General features: G+C 43.7%; 1 protein-coding gene across 4 annotated transcripts in view; it reads right to left on the reverse strand.

Annotated features, from left to right (window-relative positions):
* Nucleotides 1-68: 68 nt before the first annotated feature.
* The window catches only part of gse1b (Gse1 coiled-coil protein b), a 162099-nt gene continuing 141392 nt past the window's right edge, over nt 69-20775 (reverse strand). For all 4 annotated transcript variants that reach the window (XM_030719498.1, XM_030719505.1, XM_030719520.1 and 1 more), the window contains 14 exons: nt 17730-17938; nt 12701-12867; nt 12264-12464; nt 10693-10860; nt 10165-10544; nt 9543-9873; nt 7538-8175; nt 7329-7441; nt 6940-7207; nt 5565-5678; nt 4980-5354; nt 4321-4659; nt 3575-3678; nt 69-2730 (listed from right to left, as the gene is read on the reverse strand). In XM_030719498.1, coding sequence (XP_030575358.1) covers nt 2590-2730; nt 3575-3678; nt 4321-4659; nt 4980-5354; nt 5565-5678; nt 6940-7207; nt 7329-7441; nt 7538-8175; nt 9543-9873; nt 10165-10544; nt 10693-10860; nt 12264-12464; nt 12701-12867; nt 17730-17938 — 3548 coding nt within the window. In that variant the 3' untranslated portion in view covers nt 69-2589. The remainder of the gene's footprint in view (nt 2731-3574; nt 3679-4320; nt 4660-4979; nt 5355-5564; nt 5679-6939; nt 7208-7328; nt 7442-7537; nt 8176-9542; nt 9874-10164; nt 10545-10692; nt 10861-12263; nt 12465-12700; nt 12868-17729; nt 17939-20775) is intronic.

A 20775-nucleotide genomic window follows, 5' to 3' on the forward strand; every position in this document is an offset into this window, starting at 1 on the left:
CTTATTAACTGTTCCCAGGATCGCAGAACCCGCAAACAGACAAAGGTTGATATTTAACATTTTTGAAATATTTTATTTTCTTTTTTGTCTGAAATCACAGCCATATATTCATAAATACCTAATTACTACATTCAACAAAGAATATATTACATTACAATTAATTCAAACAAGTACATTTTAAAAACAGGATTTCACAGCATCTAGACATCCTCCACTGAGTAATGGGGCTATTGCATGAGCGTGCGTGGGTTGGAGACAGGGAGGCTGAGCGAGAGGCTTACCACACTGAACCTTCCTCCCCAGCTCAATGGCAGCTTACCTCAGCATGCATGCTTCCTCATTTACGGCTAGGCTGCGCTGTTGGCTCTTCTCTTTGTAAAAATGACAGACTACACTCTGTATTCCTCTGAACTGGCTTAGGCCTCCTTTATAAAAAGGTCTTAGGACTCATTTAGATGAGGGAAACTTGGTATCCATTTGTGACTTGGACATATTTAAAAAGTAGACAGTAGACACTTGGATGAAATATGCAGAGTCCCTGATCACTGATGTTAAGTGTAGAATGTCCGTCATGTAGACTGCAACTCATTCACATGCTCCCAAATTCTTGAGGCACTTGTTTTAGAGTGTATCTAAGGGGTCGTTGTGCTTCAGTACTTTTTTTTTTTTTTAAATAAATTAACTATTGGTACATTTTTAAAGTTTTTATTTGTAAATACTGAAATCCTTCACCCATTCACATCAAACATCCCACCACCCATACCTTAACATGTCAAACAATGACCTACGCACCTCATTTCACGGTGTCTGAGATGCCTGAGTGCACATCCAACCACGAGGTGAAGACAAGATCAGTTACAGGGTAGAAAGTCTCTGTAATACGAGCCAAATCTCATTAGGAGGATGGGGGCAGATGTTGTAAACAGATATGCAAGCTAAAGCAAACCTTTCTGCTTTTAGATGTAGCAGGAGATACTCGGTTAAAAATGTCCTGACTGGTTTTTAGGACATCTTGGCAACTTTGGGTGGTGGTAGTGGGGGGGTGGAGTGGCTACAGTGCAGAAAGTAGATGAGTAGGGTCAAACATGTTCAGCAGTATAAGATGGCCATTCTGGTTTGTATGTTCAGCTACCCAATTGCAACTAATAATTTAATATGCTCTAGTTCTTTAAATTATTTTGGCACTGTTTCCTCTCGTGGCTGCTGATAGGGGCTTGATCTTGTAAGGCAAACCAATACCACAAACTGTCATATTGTTTGTTTGTGTCCAACGCTATGTGTCATACAAAGTAAAATGAAGGTCCAATGGATAAAGGATAAAGCAAGAAAAAAAAAAACAGTTTTATCTGCTGGCTGTTTGAGACCTTTCATGTCTTACAATAATCAAAAAACTCAAGTAAAAACAAAACAAAAAAACAAGTCACTATGGATCTGGTGTCTGCGTGGTCATCTCAGCGACAGTAAAGCTGACCACAGGAATTGATGAAAGGCATTAAAACAGAGACATGCTGCTGTGGATGACGGGGGAGTGGAGGGCAGGAGCCACATGTCAGGACCTCTAAGTAAGCTTTGCTGAGCTCAGAGGCCAGATGAGGTGGCTGTGGCTGGGTCTCAGCTGCGCAGTGCCGGGACAGAATAAGAGGAGTGCATCCTGGTTTCTCTCACTCTGTTAAATGTCTCAAAACAAGCTGTTCTAGCCAGCAGCAGTACAAACACTAAAAGCAAGGCTTTCTTTTTCAACCCAAAAAAAAAGCATAAACATATAAAATGGCAGGCTTTTTCTTTTAAAAGAACAATGATTAAAGTAATAAAAACATACAAAATTCTTTTAAGTCTTCATATTATATACAATACAAGGCTTAAGCACCTTTTAAAATTCTTATTTTCAAATTTTCTATTTCGAAATAAAACATTTCCTTAATTCTTTCCAAAAATGTGCATTTTCTAAGTTCTTCCCTAATTTGAACAGTTCTTTGTTGTAACACAGTACCACCAGGTAGTTCTTCAGCTTTTATTAAGTGCATTTCCAGTTCAAAAGCTCATGTGGCCACAAAAAAAAAATCAAATCAAATAAAAAAAATAAAATAAAACCAGTCCCAAATGGCCAAAGGTCTTCATTTGGAGATTTGGAACTTTCAAGTCTTGTAACGACACCCCTCCAGGGGTAGCTGCTCCCTCATTGGCAGGATTGTCTGTGTAGCTGTGGCGGTGAGGGATGCAGGGACTGAACAATAGCACAGCAGGGACTGAAGAATGTGAAAAGCAGGTGCCATCGTGTGTTGATCTTCAGGTTCTCCTGCCCCGTACACTCACTGATCTCGGAGTTGGCTACATTGGCACACATTAGTGGCTTGTGGTGGAGTCCCTGTTGACCCACAATCCAAAGACTGCCTGTACTTCACTGAATGGTCCTGTCTCCTCACCTATCTATTCATCCATCCATGCACTCCATTCATTCATTCATCTTATCTAGCCAGCCATATAATCCTCCATGGAGCTATGAGGACCAGGCCATTAAAAATAAACTCTGGGTGTCAGTCTGAAAGGGGAGGTGGCTGGGGCCCAAGGGCTATCATATCATTGTCAGGGTCACCTCGGAGGGTAACCTTTATAATGGCCGCCTCTCGGCCAGTGTGTCTGTGGCAGCGTCAAACACTTCCTGAAGTGTTCCATCTCTGCTTGTAGCTTCTCTCTTTCCACTGCCAGTTTCTGTCTCTGGGACATCAGCTCCTAGGTAACCAAGGAGGTTAAAAAATATATAAGTGACCTTAATGAGGAGGTGACCTCATGCTATATATATATGACAATATTTACAAAGATCAGAAGAAAAAAAATACAAGTGTAATAAAGAAAAGCTCTCTGTCTGGATTGCAATGATTAATCAAAAGCTGTCAAAAGTAAAGTTTGTTCTGCTATTTATGAAACCAAATAAACCATGAAACCAAGAATAACTCCAGGTTTCTTTTCGGCACTGTATAAATTTATTACTTCTAGGCTGGACTATTGTAATTCATTACAGTTGGTCCATGGGAGACAGACGCCATCTCTACTTTTCAGATTAGCTTCAAAACTTTCCTTTTTAATAAATCTTATAGTTAATCAGGTGACCCTCCCTTAGTTACGCTGCAACAGGCCTAGGCTGCTGGGGACTTCCCATACACCACTGCATTTAATCAATAGTTATTATTAACCTCTGGCTCTCTTCCGCAGTCTTCTTCCCCACTCCCCCTGCTGGTCGTGGCAGATGACTGCCCCCCTGAGCCTGGTTCTGCCAGAGGTTTCTTCTTGTTAAAAGGCAGTTTTTCCTTCCCACTGGCACCATGTGCTTACTCACAGGGCATTGTTTTCTCTGCATTATTGTAGGGTCTTTATTTTATAATATAAAGTGCTTTGAGGTGACTGTTGTTGTGATTTGGCGCTATGTAAATAAAATTCAATTGAATTGAATTAAAGTAAAGTGGTACACCTACTCCAATTATACATGGTGACAATTTCATAGCAGAGCACCACTGCTAACACACTTTCAGTTCCTGGCCTCAGCTTAAGTAGCTGTGTGTTTGTGTGACTGTCTTACCCCCATGGTATGAGACAGCTGCTCAGCAGTTAGACTAAGGTTGTAGTGCTGAGCTTCTAGTCTTCGACACTGGCTCTGCAGCACTTGTCGCTCCAAACTTTGCTCTAGGTAAGAAAACAGAATAAGAGAAAAAGAAGAAAAACAGGGTTAGAGTCAGCAGAATGAAGACCATCTAAACTGTAGATGCAGGATAATCTGACACATTTTTAAAATGCACCAGTGGCAAGCTGCGTAATGAGAGACTAGGAGTAATTAGACGTCTGCTCAACCATTTTTGACCAATTTCCTTGTACAAATACTGATTACACGTTTGATTACACAAATTGAGTCATATAAAATGAGCGATGACTACTACCCTCTAGTGGTGAGAGAATGCTACAACAACTGAAAATAGCATACACTGTAACTCAAAAGAAGCTGACATGAAAACACAACTGAGCATTACAGAAATTATAAAAGATTTTCACACAAGTTACCATTTCATTATCACCTCTTTCATTTACCTTTCTGAAGTATATGCAGTAACAATGAACAAAAAATGTATGGGCTTGAATATTCCTCTTTACATCTTGCAAGAGAACTTGTGGGTGAGTGGGGCTTGCAGAAGTGAACAGAAAGTAGGGCCTGGCTACATGCAAGCAGCTAAAAGGTGAAGCTGGGGCTAATTTGTATATTCATAGATCACATTCAATGATGGAAAACTGTACAATTGCATCTAAATCAAGTAATGTTAATTAGCTGCTTACCTTCCACATATTCCTGATAAGCTTCAAATATAGATTCAATCCCCTGCCACTTGAAAACTGAAGCCTCTTCTTCCTCCTCCTCATCTTCCTCCTCTGAGTCCTCTGGAGCAGACATATCCTCCCTCATCCCTGATGCCTCCCTGTGCTGAGGCATTGAGAGGTGCTGCCCGTTGGGCTGAGGGTGAGTGTGTGAAAGTAGATGGGAAAATGACTGAGGATTTGAGTGGGACTGTGAATGTGGCTGGGGTGGTCGGCCAGGGGTGCCCTGAAGCTCGGGAATGTTGTAGTGAACAGAGGACTCCTGGAGGTGGGATGACTCTGACACCCCTGTGGCTCCACCTAATGGATGAAGATTGAGGAGAACAGGGAATCATCATATTTCATCCATTTTATATTTTAATACTAATGACTACTCAGCCAACCAGTCAAGCATGATTAAACCATTTCTCATTCCAAGCCTTCACAATTTCCTTATTATATTATTATTGCTTTATTAAGTACACTTTAATGAGCCTTTCTTTAAATGCACAAAATTAAATATATGAATATTTTCCACCATTTGTCCATATTTGATAGAGCCCCTAATAATTATGTTGTCCTGCTGCCTATTTATTCACCTTTGCAAAGATGCCTGTATGACCTTGGCTTGTGCAGTTTACCTTTATGTTTCTGCAGTGCCTTCTGAGTAGACTGAAGCACAGATTCATGGAACTGCTGGGCAAATTCCTCTGGGGTGAAGCTGTCCCACGGTTTTGTGCGTCCATTGATGCTGTGAAGACCTTCTTTAGCCTGCAGGGGGAGTGGGGGCCTCAAGCTGTTAAGCAGGCTGGAGCTCCTCTTTGAGATCGGTCCCTCACTGGGCCCCCGGGCCTTGTCTGGGTAGACAGCTGGAGAAGGGGGTGCCTTTGGTCTTAATGTGTCCCCAAGGGGTTTTGGATGTCCACTGGGGGAAGCTGGGCAATGTGAGGAGGGGCTATGTGGTCTGACATTGTGGTGCTCTTCTGATTCAGAGGGAGGCTGAGAGAATGCAGGATCTGCAATCATTTAAGCATATATTAGTGCTGATGAGGTCAACATCTACATTATTACAGTGCAATAAGAAATTGTTATTACTTTACATCCACACTTCCCATTCACAGGTCCCATTACAGCCCCTATTCAATTACATTACATAGATAAAACACCACTAAGCATTACTCCAGGGATGATAATTGTGTATGTCTGTTTATTAGCATGTTTCTTACCAGAGAGCTGAGTCGGAGGACTTTTACACAGCGGATGAGGTGCATGTCTGATGGTATCCAAGGTTACAGTTTTTTCTTTAATGGCCTGTAGCAGCTCCACGACCCTTTCATTATCTAAAAACGGGGGAAAAAAAAAAACATTGTAGCACTAGTCCTATGTCTCACAGTTTCAGGAGCACTTATTTTGCCTAGTGTGATGTGTGTGAAAGAGGGTGGCCTGACAATGTAGGAGGCCTTGCATCTGTAGTCAGAAAAGAGTAAATGAAGAGTATTAGACTAAGATCATTGATCCCAATTCAGTAAGCGTGTGTGTGTTCGCTTGCATATGTACTTGGCTATATTTTTGACACATTTTGTCTGTCCTTAGTTTCTGACACACCTCAAATTGTTTTTTAGTTTTTTAAAAAGAGAAACAAAAAAACAAGATCGACTTCAAGGTCAGAATTAGGAAAGGGAAATTGGGGACATGAACTAATTTACTTAGTAAAGGGTTTGGAGTGTGTTCAAATAGAACCCTGACAAGTCAGTTTCTCTAACCAAAGTAATAAAAAGCATTTGAATTTGCATGCATTGTTAAATACATGATGCTTTTAAAATAGGTGTATGGCACTGGTTATGATCATTTTTAACCCCTCATTTCCTTTGAGGCTTGAGTAAACAAGCGAGTCTGAGAAAAGGAAGTGCAAATAAAGCAGGCCGAGCTCAGCTTAAATGAAGCATTAATGACATGTAGGATGAACTGAAAATTACTACTACTTCCTAAGAGCTTAATGAGCATGCAATCAGTCTTCTTTACACTGCTGAAATGAGGTGTCAAAGAGAAAAGATATGAATAATTGATGGAGGTATTTGTATGGTGTGTTTGAGGGCACTGGGGCAGCTCTGTGCTGTACAAGTTACTAACTAGATTGCTGAAGCACACTGATATGTGCCCCGTTATTCCTTTTTATAACATTCAAACATTTGACAGTGTCAATAAAAAGTGAGTTCTATCGCTTCATTCTGACATTTTCTCAGTGAAGGCATTAGAGTCGGACTCTTTGAGACAGCAATTCTTTCCTTTCACAGTAAGAAGGCAATGGTTTATTATTTATGAAAAGCTAATATGCAAAAATGCAAAACAAAAAGATGCACAAACAGTTTGTGAAGTTTGATGGGTCTTGCTTGAACAGTATGCATCTATGGTGAGAATTAGGTCACATCATTCTGGAGTTATGGCCAACGTTAAAGTTTTTGTGGCGCAGACGCCTCTGCCGCCGATGCCAGCACTATGACAATACCTCAACTTTTTCTTCTAAACAGCTGAGCTAAAAATAAGTACGTAAATCAAAAGTGTAGAATGCTGTAATCTCCATATCACTAAAAACTGCCTTACCTTTTCTCTGCTGTACAGTCACATGGGACAGTCTAAACATGGTGAGGAAACGCTTTTTATCCTCCAACTCTGGCGCTCGGTCCATTTCCTCAGGGGTAAAACGTGTGCTGAGTTGAGGAGGAGGAGGAGGAGTGCGTTTCGATAGCGAGGCAGGTGGTGAGGGGCTGCGCTCCCTGAGCATTCTCCTTCTTTTCCTTCTCTTCTGCTGCACCAGCTCATCCCGTCGGCCCACTGTGGTCAGGCCAAACACTCCCAGAAAGTCCAATTTCTGGACAGAAATAAAAAGAAAAAAAAAAAATCATCTCACTGCAATGTTTCATCACGAGGGCTCATGTGTTCTTCAATCATGCAAAGGTACAGAAACCATTTGTGTTTGAAAGTCTTTTTACCTCTGTAGAGTCATCCAGTTTCAGTGGAGGCTGCTCTGCTACTCTCCTGAGGTGGGCTCTCACCTCCTCTTCGTCACTCTCATCATATGAGTCATCCAGCTCATAGTAGTACCCTGCGGCAGACACAGAGGTCACTCCTGTCACCCAACTTTTTAAATACTCTAATAAAGATGTCAGTTACATAAAAAAGAAGTGACGTGGGTAAGTACCTTTCTCCCTGGCCTCCTTTCTCCTTTTCTCCTCCAGATCCAGTTTGCTGACAGGCCTCCGATGTTGCTGAAGAAACTCGTCATAGATCAGCATTATGTCTGAACCCATGCTCAATGAGGTTACCTGTACCATTCCTGTCCCAGTAACTACTGCCTGTGCATGTCTACTGTGCCCTGGGTGATCCTGGAGGCTCTTTATTCCAGCACTGCTTTTCAGTCGGCCCTCCAGTTCATATTGGCTGGACAGAGACATGGAAGCCCTCTGCTGGCTCAAAAATGACTGGGTGGATTTCTCTAAATCAGCAAGGAATGTGCTGGGCTCAGTCAGACCTGGGGGACCTCTCAAAGGAGGATATTTCTCCATTGCTCCCCCGTCTCTCCTTCGGGCTCCATCTTCATATCTGGAGGGACCTGGGGGCAGCCGACCAAGCTCATAGTGTCCCATTCCTGAGGGTTCATGGTTACGTCTGGACTCTGATGCGGTTTCTATAAAAGATGCAGGGTTCCACAGAGTAGTAGGAGGTGGAGGGTGGTGTTCGCGTGGTGGCTGTGGAGGTTTGGGGGAGATGAGAGGTGGAGGCGCACCTAAGTGAGGGTGAAGTTCCCTGTTTCCTGGTTCATGATGATTAGGTATGGATCTGTAGAGATACAATGGAACAGAATTGTTAATCTGATAAGCATACAGTACAAGACCCACATCTAAAATTGAGAAATAGTGTTTCCCAATCACGCATGCCATGCAGGGACACACAACATTTGCCCATATGCCCTGCCTACTTCCTTTCATCCGTGTCAGTATGTCTGTGGATTTGCATGTCTGTGCAAAGCAGTGTTATCAAGCCCAGACAGAGTAGCCCAGAGCAGAGTGAGGATGTGGCCAAGGCACACACTGTCCTCCAGATATACAGAGCTGTTTTTGATCTGGTAGGCCCTTGTAGTGAGGCATATGTGTACACAGGAAGAGAGTGGTATATTGAGGAGGAGTCCGGAGAAATGTTCTCCTGACAGGCTGCTGGAGAAGAGAAGGATTGGCAGAGAGTGTTTAAGAAGAACAATGGATAACACTTAATGATGAGAGTAGAAGAAAACAGACTTAAAAGTAGAACATGACATTAAAATGAAGAACGACACAGTAGGGTGAAAATAAATGGTAATCGTAAGGCAGAAAAAAAGGCAGACGACTGATGGACACTGTCTCAAACTTCATTCCAAATCAAACCTGGCAGGAGCAGACACTGCATGACCAGTCAAATTATCTATGCCTCCTGTTTGTGTTTTCTTTTCTGTGTGTGTCACTGAGTAAATGTGTCTTATCTGCAATCTGCAGCCTGTCAGCTGTGATTCTGCGATTATACTGTAGGTTACCGATAGCAGACGTGTGTGCATCTTTCCTGTCCTACCAGCATGAACCACAACCTCACTTCTGAAGCAAACACAACAACACAAGCAGAAGTACAGTAACAAAGAAGGGCAGGTTTGAGGCTTATACTATGCAAGGTTGAGAAGCATTAACCTTCGCGTATTTTAGCAGTCCCACTTGCTGGCTGTTTGAAACCCCTACCCATTTCAACTCATGAAACAGCAGTCATCAGGGTTCCTCTTTATAACGTACATCAGTGCCTAAACAGTGCCTCCTATTTTTCTACATGTCAGGCCTGGAAGGTAGCATAGACAGAAATAGAGTAGATGTGATGCCTCTGACAGGGTTTATCTTTTTTTACAGTCCTGTCTGAAAACAAACTTCTAAAGCCTGCCAGCATCCAAGGCTTCAAACCACAGGCACAACTGTCCCTATCAGACTAGCAGAGCCAGCCAAAACCCCCAGAAATAGTAAGTACACTGGAAGCATGCATGAATTTTAGTCTCATGGAGACCCCAAAACTGCTTGCCTCTATCAGATAACTGGAGAAAATAAATACTGCCATAGCATGTGGTTAAAAATCTGTTGTATGAAATTGTTTGCATGAATTGGCTGGGCTGAACCATGTTAAGCATGCTGTCTCACCTGTGTGACTCTGTCCTGTGATCTGAAGTCTCAGGTGGCCGACCTAATTCCAGGTGCTGCTCCAGAACCTGCTGGCGGAATTCAGACACCTGGCACTGACGATCTTCTTTCTCCTGCCGCAGCTTGCGTTGCCGTGCCAACCATCTCTCCTCCTCATTGTTCCTCTGAGCAATCATTGAGGCTGGAAGCCCTGTTCCTGCAGTGCTGGGCCCCATGTAGAGGCTGTGGCCTGAGATTAGACCAGGGACGGAATGATGTGATTGGACTACAGATGGATGGATTCCTGGTGGGACTGGTTTGGGAGCTGGAAGAGCGGGCTCTTTGGTTTTATCTGCAGAGAAAGGTCGGTGTAAAATAATTTAACTATTGGGATGCAACAAATAATTATTTTCATGAGGCAGTTACTTCCTAAATTAATTTTGTGCATTTGTTTGGTATATAAAGAGTCAAAAACACAAGCGCAATTCTTTAAATTACTGGTTTTGTCTGAAACTAGAATTCAAAGATATCCAGTTTCTCATCATCAGTTGCTGCAGATTAACTTCACTTTTATCACCTCATAGATTAGCAGCTGACTGTACAAAGACCCTAGCGTACAGAGGCTAGGTGCATGGACACATACCAGCCCGATTAGGGGTTAGTCTTTCAGGCTTGGTTCGATCATCCTGTCCTCTCATGGCATGGAGCTCAGCCAGATAGTGGTTCTCCATGGCCTTGGATGCCTGCAGCTCTTTTTCCCTCAGTGCCCTCTCCTTTTGCCTCTCTAGTTCCTTCTCTCTCTCCCTCTCCTTCTCCCGTTCTCTCTCGCGCTCCCGTTCCCGTTCCCTCTCCCTCTCCCGTTGCCTCTCCCTCTCTGCCTCCTCCCGTTCTCTCTCCCTTTCTCGCTCTCTCTCCCGTTCCTTCTCTCTCTCTGCCTCGCGCTCCCTCTCTTTTTCACGCTCGCGTTCGCGTTCTCGTTCACGTTCCCTCTCTCGTTGCCGCAGCTCATCCTCCAGCTGAAGCCTAAAAAAAAAAAAACACCACCAAAGTGGACGGAGAAAAAACGAAAGATGATGTTAGCAAGGACAACCTATGAACCACAGCACATTGCTTTGGTATACTTCATATTAATGCATGTGACCGTATGCAGCATGAATTAAGCAGGCTTTACCTGTCAGACTGCAACGCTGACAATGAAGGGTGTGTGAAATCTCCAGGGTAGCGGATGCCCGATAGGTGCATGTGAACAGCAGAGGGATGGATAGGAGGTAAAGCTCCCCCTGTTGGCAGTGGGTAGAAAGGTGACCTCAAAGCAGAGAGGCAGAATGGGTCATCCATCCTGGGAGATACGGATTGCCAGAGAGAGAGAGAGAAGAAAGAAAAGGAGGGAATCAGTCAGTCTCTCTGTGTGATAATGCTGTGTTCACTTTCATTAACCTATGTGCCTCCATCTACCAAAGCAGGGACATCACAGGGTCTTCCATCTTCCAAGGAAGTAGCAGTGTCTGTCAAATAACCTCAATCACAACACAGCAGCCAGGACGACAGTGTGCTGTATGTTGATGCACAACTGTGTGTTTCTGTGTATGAGTGTGGCATCCGCTGCTCAACCCCTCATTAAATCCATTACAGCACAGTGTGTGATGGGTGCTGCAGTCCTGTGATCTTGCTTGGTTGACAGACCAGGGGCACACAGCCTGTGAGATAGCCCAAAGCAAGCAGGGCCCTTTTCAGCATACACACAGAGTACACACAATCATACACAGTGTACATTAAAAATTCATTCAATCTGACAAATATTCCACACTAATTTTCTGATGCCGTTTTTTGTTAATCATCACTGTGCTGTTGCTTTTGCTGCTCTTTTTTTCTAAAAAAAAAAAAGAAAAAAAAAAGAAGCAAACAAAAAATTTCACAAGAGGATCTTTTCCCAGATATATAAAAGGACTAACAATTTCTCACAAGCACACATGCATATGCTTCAGACAAAGTAAAAAATTACAAACCAGCTGTAATTCTCTAATCTCATTTTATCCATAGGTATAGCCTAGCTTGGGAATAGATGTGGAAAATGGGTTGCGCTCTTAATTGGTTTTCTTTACACAGCTTCTTGTTTTTTTAAACTGCACTGAATTTTTCAAAGTAAAACCATTACAGCACCTCTAAAGGATGCAAATAACATTACTATAGCCTTTAGAGCAGTGATGTATATCTATTTTTAATCCGTCTCTTAAGCATTTTGATACAGCTGAGCCAGATATTTCTAAGAGGCTTCTTACCAACAGCCTGTCAGATGATACAGTCTACACTCATATAGCTATCATTTAGGACTCTGAGCTTATCTTTTGCAAAGACCCCCAGTGTCCCCAGTACTCAGTACTAGAATGTGCTTTTTAAACAAACACTCTTATCTCTCTTGTGTTTGCAGACTTCCTTCCTTCTGTTGTGACACTCTGCCTTTTCTTTATCTGGAACTTCATTTTAATTTGTGCTGCAATCTGTCTTTTTCACATCTCCCTTTACCTTCTTTACACTTCATAAAATCTCACCTCTAGTTAAATAAATACACATGTTAAAAAAAGCATTTTACCTCTGGGAACTTGAATTCAAGGTCACTTATACACTAATGCATTTACTGCTGAGTCCAAGCAGAACAAATATCTACTTCAGTTGTATGTGCTGGTTTTGCACAGTGTACTCTCAGTGGAAATGGATGCCAAGTCAACAAATGGAGAGGCCTACCTGTATGGCGTGAAGGAGGGGTGGGGCAGGTAGCTGGGGTGGTAGTAGGCAGCTGCAGCAGCTGCAGCAGCAGGGTCTAGGCCCAAGGGCAAAGACGGCATCCGGAGGGCATCCTCAGTTGTGGCATAGGGCCGAAAACCCCGGAGATACTCCTCTGGTACAGGACCAGGTGGCACTGCATTAGGCAACTGTCTGGGCAAGCTGAAGGTAACAGAGAGAGTAGAAGCACAAAACAAAACAAAATATTGTGACTTTGATTTGTATGTGTTCATTGTTGTGGAAATTCATTAGTTTTCACCAAGAAACTATATAAATTCAAATTGTTTCCCAACACCCATGTCAACAAGACAAATGAGTGCTGCTGCTGCTTATTCGCGTAAGTTTTAATACACCCATGAATGAACATGTAGACTTTGCAAATCCAGGGATCGACTCACTTAAGGGGCTGAAAACGTGAATCTTGCATGACAGCTCCTGGGGTGAGACCGAAGGCATAAGGGTTTCCCAGGAGGTGTGCAGGGACTGAGGGGCCACCCTTTTCCTGGGAGAGGGTTCCTTCAGCGCCCAGGCGTTCCCTGCTGGCCCCGTGAGGCCCCGTGTCAGCCTGGAGAGAGATACAGAGAGAATCTTAGTCATTGTTTGCGAGGACCTGTGACCGTTATGGTTGTCACTGCTCATGGAGTCCATCTTACAAGCAGGCAGATTGGGGAAATAATAGGCCTGTTTGTGGTGAAGCAGCCTCCTCACTCTCGCTTCCTACCTCAGGCACTTTTGTACATTTTCTCACACATACCACCTCCCTGTAAAAATAGACACCTCAACAAATCTCTAAGGAGGATATTTGGTAAAATGGATGAAGCAGGCAGACAGGGGCAACAAAAAAGCCTCACTGTTTTTTTTCCTCTAATTGTAAACAAGAGATGTCATCTTTATGATCGATGAGGATGTGGTAATGGTAGACAACAGCAGTGCTTCTAGAGATGATAACTTTGATCTTAGTAATGTGTGTACGCGCATCAGAGTGTGCGCACACAGTAACATCTACAGGGAAGACAACAAAGTCCAAAAAGCAACATCCCTCTGCCTCTGTTTCGCTTTCTTCCTTCTCGTTCACCTCCCTCCCTCCCTTTGGCAGCAAGCCTGGTCTCACTTATCCAATCCCACAACAAACACACACAGACACTCAGCAGGCACATACACCGTTTCAGAGCTACAAAGACATCCTGCTGTGGGAGTGGGAGTGCATTTTCAGAAGCTACAGTTTCCCTCTGACTACAAATGCAATTGGAGAACTGAAAAACCCACAACCCTTGTAAGTTGCACAAGGAAAGTGTTTATATAGGGATATACAGGTAAGGAGGATTTTCATAGGAACAGTGGAACATTTATCTCAAAATGGGACTTGAAGTTGGCAAGGGAACAACTAGAAAGAGGAGAAAGAAGGAAGAAAGCAAAGATAGAGATTAAGCCATAAAGAAGGTGAACAACAGGGGAAAGCAGTTCGTGCCCCACTAAATTAACCTCTGGGCTCCCTGGGATTAGAGAGAGACCTTACAGCACTATGGCCCTCTCCCTCACCACTGTCTCTGATAAAACAAATCCCATTTAGTGAGCCATTACCTCCACATCCTGTTCCACAACCACTGACCCAGGCTGACACTGATGCGCTAACATCCAGTATTAAATGCCTCTAATGTTTAGACCCCCCACATCACCCTCTGTTTCTCACCCCCCCCCCAGTAGTTTAATCTTGCTGTTTACTCCTTGTTGTTTGCTGCGCTTCACTAAACAGTGGGGCACTTTATTCTCTCAAAGCACCCATCTCTATAATCACCCCCATTGCCATCCTCATCCTGTCCAACACTGCTGATTTGGAGCTGTCCTGAAAGCACTTGTAAACCTCTCTCTTCTAAACCCAATTTCTTTTTAAGGTATACAGTGTGTATTTCTTCAACACATCTACTCTTGATTATCATGACCATGAGCTTGTTCCAGGTATGCTAGACTGACAAGCAATAATGCATGAAAGAAAACAGTGGACGCTACACTGACAGTTAATTGATTTCTATCACTTAGTTCTAAGAAAACTGAGTGACTGGGCTGTTTTATCAAATGCTGATCATTTCCAAGTGACTTCATGAATATACTGGTCCTACTGGTCTGTGTATTTATTCATGCATGCTTGTTATGTGGTGTGGCGAGTTGGCAGCTCTCTGATGTATCATGCCCAAGCAGCACTTTGGTTTAAGCGTATGTCCCCAGTAAACCACTTGAAACTAACCTGATAAAGACAACAGACAAACAAGACATGACAATATATAAAAAAATGCTTAAAAAGGAAAGAAAAAAATTCACACAAGGTAAATTATAATTTATTTGTAAGTCTTGACCAGTGACTATATGGTATTTATCTGGTGATCAGTAGTTCTGTGTTGTACACAACTGGCGTGTCATGAGGCCAACATGGTTTTATAACCGTGGCTATGACTCAATAACTGTCAATTGGTGCAAGTCCCAGACACAGATTAACACAGAAATTGAATCAACTGTTCCTTTCCAACAAATTTCACAGAAATCATATCATAAGACGATCAGATGAAGAAGCCTATAAAACAACAAATGTGGTGCTGCTGCAGTTTTGGCACAGACTCGTTTCAGCTTCTTGCTTTCACCATTTTCACTGTCACTGAAGGCCAACCAGTGCTGCCAACAAGAGATGGTCATGATTTTCATATTTTCAAATAGCCATTAGATTATATATATAAGAAAATAATAGTGCAAGCCACTTTTTGTATTAAAATGTAAACTCTCCTTTATTTTTACCAGTGTTTGGTTCTATGTATTGCACTACCACCACCAGAAGGAGACACTAATGCATTAACTACCATTAAACAAAAAACGACAACAAAAATGCTTTAGGTCAGTATCTGTATAATGTGTGGTGTTGTGAAATTAAATGCTAGTGTACTGTACATGCAAATATAAACAATCGTATTCAATTCAATTGTATTTATATAGTGCCAAACACCAACAACTTGTTGCCTCAAGGCATTTATATAGTATATGGTAACAACCCTACAATAATACAGAGAAAAACCCCAAAATCAGGCAACCCCCTATGAGCAAACACTTGGAGACAGTGGGAAGGAAAAACTCCCTTTTAACAGGAAGAAACCTCCGGCAGAACAAGGCTCAGGGAGGGGCAGTCATCTGCCGACCGGTTGAGGGTGTGGGGAGGGAGACAGGACAAAAGACACACTGTGGGAGAGAGCCAGAGATTAATAATAACTTATAGGTGTCAAACTATAGTACAGGCCCAGGGTAAACTCTGCCACTTATGTTTGAGCTGATCAAAGCAATGCAGACACTTCATCCTATATCTGTCATGTACACCCGGTTTGAGGTGGGTTTCCTTTTGAGTATATATGCATGAAAGTGTGGATTAATGTACGGATGCATGCCTACAGAGGAACATGCAACATCTGGGTATAGCAGAGCCATAAAAAAAGCACAAACACCCCAGAGAACCTTCCATCCCATGAGAAAGGCCTCTTCAGACCTCATCATCACTCAGGTACCTACACATTTAAGCAGGCATCCCATTTTGACCTTTTACCTGCTAAAATGGCCTTCTATTCCTACACTAGCCTCCAGTAGCCTGTCATATACACACACTACTAAGCACAAACACAAGCACTCAATCTCAAAGACACATCCATTAACAGCCATCTTCCTCTGCATGAGCCAGGCCCCTGTAACCCTCAGTAAGGGTGGGAGACCCCGCGCATTGTAGAGTGCTCGTTTACGCCTCTCAGATGGAGCCATGAATCCAAATTGCCAATTATAAAGCAATTACAGGCAGCAGCAGGAGCAGACTCCTGCAGTCATTAAAGCAAAATGCCAACGCACCAAGCCCTCCCTCCTTCAGTGCCTTGCCTGTTACCCCCCTCTGAAAGACAGACTCATCTCTCAGTCAGAGAGACACTAAAATACCCTTTTAAAACAGTGAAAGCAGGACACATTAATTTGTACACACAGCAACAAACAAGTTTTTCTTGGACATGTTGCACGGGATCTGGGGATCTGACTGCCGCTTCTGTTTGTAACCGTTTGTTCTATTCAGTAGCAGAAAAGTTCCATTAAAAGTCATCTTTGTTTTAGAGGGAGATTTTGATGATGATGATGTGTGTGTGTGTGTTCTTCATGATCCTCTGGCTCTGTGTGAGTTAAACGTGCTTGGTGAAGCGGCACAGCAAAAACGGGGATGGTGCCATGACACCAGCCTTGATGACACATCCCTGCTGCCGTCCCTCCAGCCGCTAGCCCGTCATTCCTACCTCTTGTCCACATTACCTCCCTTAACCTCATTCTTTGGGTTGGTGGAATCAAACTAGTTGTGGAAATACCACAAACCCAGGGACCTTTTCCAATTTGAGTCGGACCTCTTAACACATACACAATCTGCACGAGTGTACAAACACATAGTGAGAATTAGCACATATAGGAGCAATGGGGCATTCTGACTTTCATGTTTTATTCTTTCCTTTTTAAAGCTGCTATGCTAATAAAATGGCATAAAGGGTGACATCACTACAAGGGCTCCCCGTGTGTCTGTCCCTTGCAGCTCTAACTGACCCTGAACTGCAAAAGGGTCAATTCGTAAAAGTTACAGCTACAGAGGGGGAGGGTCAGGAGGGGTTTCCAAGAGAAAGGACAATGGTCTGAATGCTACCACACACTCTTGCCTGGCTGACCTTATTTCCTCTTCGCTATCCCCCTTCTGTTTGTCTCCAGGGAACCGTCAGTGGCTCAGAGAATTTCCGCATGTTGCCGAGTGCTGTTCATAACCGTGCACTTGGCCTGAACTATTAGCCCTAAGCTGAGATAAGAAGGCTTAAAGCAAGGCCATAATCCATAATCCACTCCTTATCAAAGCAAGCAGCTCTCCCTCTTTCTCTCTTCCCCACTATGAGTGGGTGCCAGGTTGACAAGGGAGACGATGTACTTGACTGCATAGGTGAAGGGGTGAGGTTGGTGGGGAGGTTTCAGGAGGACCAAGCCTGGGACTGTGGTGGGGCTGGTCCAAGGGCCAAGTAGGAGAGGGGACGAAGGGGCACGGATGTTATCTGCCATTGAGGCTGTCACCTCGATGTGCCAGTGGCAGCTGGCAATGTTTAACACATGAAGCCATTAGCTGGTAGTTGGAGGTGAAATGTTTACAGACAAGCCATTTATGTTAAAGAGGGAAAACGGGTGGAAAATTGGATAAATCATCTACGTCAGCTATGTACATATACAAAGTGTAAACAGCCACAGTAATGAAGATTAAAAATATCTGAATGTTGCCAACAACCAGCGATTGAGAAGAAAATAAAAAGAGAGAGAGAGAGAAAAAAAAATCAGGTTTCAGAATGAGCAACTGAAAGGGAAAACGAAGTGTGAGATGGCGTTTAAATGTGGCATTACCTGGCGCCCCTCGTTTCTCCATAGGCCGTTGCTGGTCTTTGTTGGAGCAATGGTGACTACAGGTGGAGTGTTTGGCACAGTGTGGCCTGCTGGTGGAACCAGGACAGGACCAGGACCCAGAGGACCTCTTTTGGGTGTACTGACTGGAGAGCTGTGATTGGTGGCTGGCGAAGACACTGGAGGTGACTCACTGCTGATGGAGGATGCAGCTGGAGAAACCAAGCAACAAAAGTAGGGTCAGTCAAACTCTGTGAGAGCTAAGATGACAGTCCACGCTTCCTCTAATGATAAAAGGTAAAATTAACATCATCCCATAGCTTCTTCACAAGGGAATGAAAAAGGGATTGGAGCAGTACAAAAGCAATGAGTAACATACGTACACACACACACACACACACACACACACACACACACACATACACACACACACACACACACACACACACACACACGGAGGGCCAGATGGATGGCCCAAGGCCCCTATTATGAAGTGACAGTGATCAGGATGAGCAGCCTTGTGAGAGTCACACAGCCTTCACATGCAGAACACACATTCACACACTACAAGAATACATTGCTTGAGCTTCAACGGCCATACTGTATGTATGTGGTGCTTGTAGCCACACACGCCGAAATCCCCCCTCCACCACACACACATACACAGCAGGTGGTGAAAAGCTGGCCCAATGAGTGGCTCTGCTCCACTGTAGCTGTGCCACATTAACAAAGCCCTCCAGGGAAACCCTGTAGTGCAGGGTCACGGTCTGGTCACATGCCTTGTTTTCTACACATTTTGCCTTTTCTCCCTCTAGTTGCAAATCTTTCATATGCTATCATCACATTTATGTATATATATATCACTGCAACTTTACCTACTAATCAGCAGCCTACAGGCTCCCTTGTGCCCCCCCCCCCCCTTTTATTTTAATGATACTCATGTTTTGCCCATTTCATCTTAATTTCTTCCCCCTTTCTATCAGCGTCCTCTTTCTGTTGACAGGACAGAATGCTGTACGCCTCCTTCTCACTCAAGAGCAACCACAGTATTACACATTCAAAATGGGTCAAAACCTCTCAACTGGGACACACACTTTAGTGCTGTAAAAAAGACAGGAAAGATGTGCGCTCATGTGTGAGTGTTTCTGTGCATCAGCGTGTTTATATGCAACCATGTAAAATAAAAGGCAGCTGAAACCTCAGGCCAGTTTCAGGGCTGCTTCCTGTTCAATGATGACTGTCTAAACAACAAGAACAAAAAAAAAAAAAACCCCAAAACAACCCACAGATCTCTACTCAACAGCCATTTTTCCCTGCATCGGTTTCCATGGCAACAAAACCTAACAGACAGCATCAGCTTATGGTAGGTGTGGTCAGGATGCTGACTGATTTTAAACACTTGACTGACTAATACTGCTAACTAAAGAATCAATAATTACAATGAGATGAGGTCTAGGAACAAAAATAGGAGAATATAATGAATCTATGCATGAAGGGAATTGCTGCTAAGACTGGCAGGGTGTAGGGGTTGGGGGTAAAAAAAAATAAGATGTGTGAGCAGAAGATGGTGATGATACATGTGAGGTGAGATAAGAAAATGAAAAATGATAGGAGATGGGGAGCGTTTAAAAAAAAAACAGCAAGTGAGAGTGCAAAAGGAGTGTGAGGTGAGGCGAGAGATGGGAGCAGAAAGGAAAGCAGAGAGATAAGGGGTACAGATGGGTAAGTGGGGGGGTGGTAGTGGTTGGGGGAGGGGGGGGGGGGGGGGGGGGGGGTGGTGTTGAGGTGGGCAGTCATATCTTGTCTGCACAATGGCAATTAGTGGCCTAATCCTCCCCCCTCACCTCGGAGAGCCATTACTCTACCCTGCAAGACAAGGCCAATCAATAGCAGCCCACTCAGCCTGGGGAATGGAGGTACACTTAATACAGCTATAGTGTCACAGCCTATTCACTCATCACACACTCACAACATGCATACACAAAGATGGGGAACAAATAAAGCTGGAGGAATGGAAGAGGTGTCTCTGTGCGTGCATCTGTGTGTGTGTGTGCGCACGCACACATGGGGGAAGATGGGGTGCTAAGCAACAGACCTATACTCCATCTATTTTGTCCACACCCCCCCCCCTTCCTCCTCCTTTTCCATGTAGAGGCAGAGCAGACCAGAAAAGAGGAGGGCAGACTAAATAAGAGAGCAGGAAGAGAAGCAGGTGAGGGTAAGGAGGAAATAAAAGAGGCGAGCGCTATCTACCAAACGGCTTCATTCTCTTCTTACAACTTGCAGAATTGATGAACTCTTCTAAGCGTCCTTCCTTGCGCACACATACACAAAGAACACAAACAGCTATTATTCCTCTATCATTCCCTCCTCCTTCTCTCTAACAACACCCCATGCAACCACCACCCACCCACCAACTTTTCGTACACCCTCCTTCGTTTTCCTTCTGTTCGTCAAACACAGCGCTTGCCAAACAGACGTAGATCTGTCAGGCACGATGCACAATTTTTATAAACACACAGTACTCGCAACAAGCAATAGCAACTGGAGATGTCTACGAGAGGGGCTGCATGTTTGAATGTGCTCATTTATGTTTCCCTTCATCTTTCTGTTTAAACCTCAAAAAGCTGTGTGTGTCTATAAGACACTTTTTTCTTTCATCAAGCCCCCATCTCTCCTCAAAGATTTCCTCTTGGTACCATTTTTAACCTCCCTTTTTTCCAATTTCCATATAAGTTCCTGTTCTTTTCCCCACATTAATACAGACATGTGATAGGAGAAAAATCATATATATGAGGTGTGTGACTGGCACCAAACTGATGGTTATTTCTGCCATATGCTCCTCCCCTTCTATCTATACCGAGAGAAGATGGCCATAAATGCTGGCCCTGTAAGTAGCGAGAAAAGGCAGGAGGAGGAATGAAGCACAAGCCCTCGTCCCCAGGGTCTAAAACAGGCTCATCAGCCCTCAACCTTCACTTCATTAGCAGTACTGATTGTCACTTGCTCGGTGTATTGTGGTGTGTGGTGTGATGATGGGGTTGGATGG

This window comes from Archocentrus centrarchus, chromosome 3, assembly GCF_007364275.1.
Source record: "Archocentrus centrarchus isolate MPI-CPG fArcCen1 chromosome 3, fArcCen1, whole genome shotgun sequence".
Taxonomy (NCBI): Eukaryota; Metazoa; Chordata; class Actinopteri; order Cichliformes; family Cichlidae; genus Archocentrus; species Archocentrus centrarchus.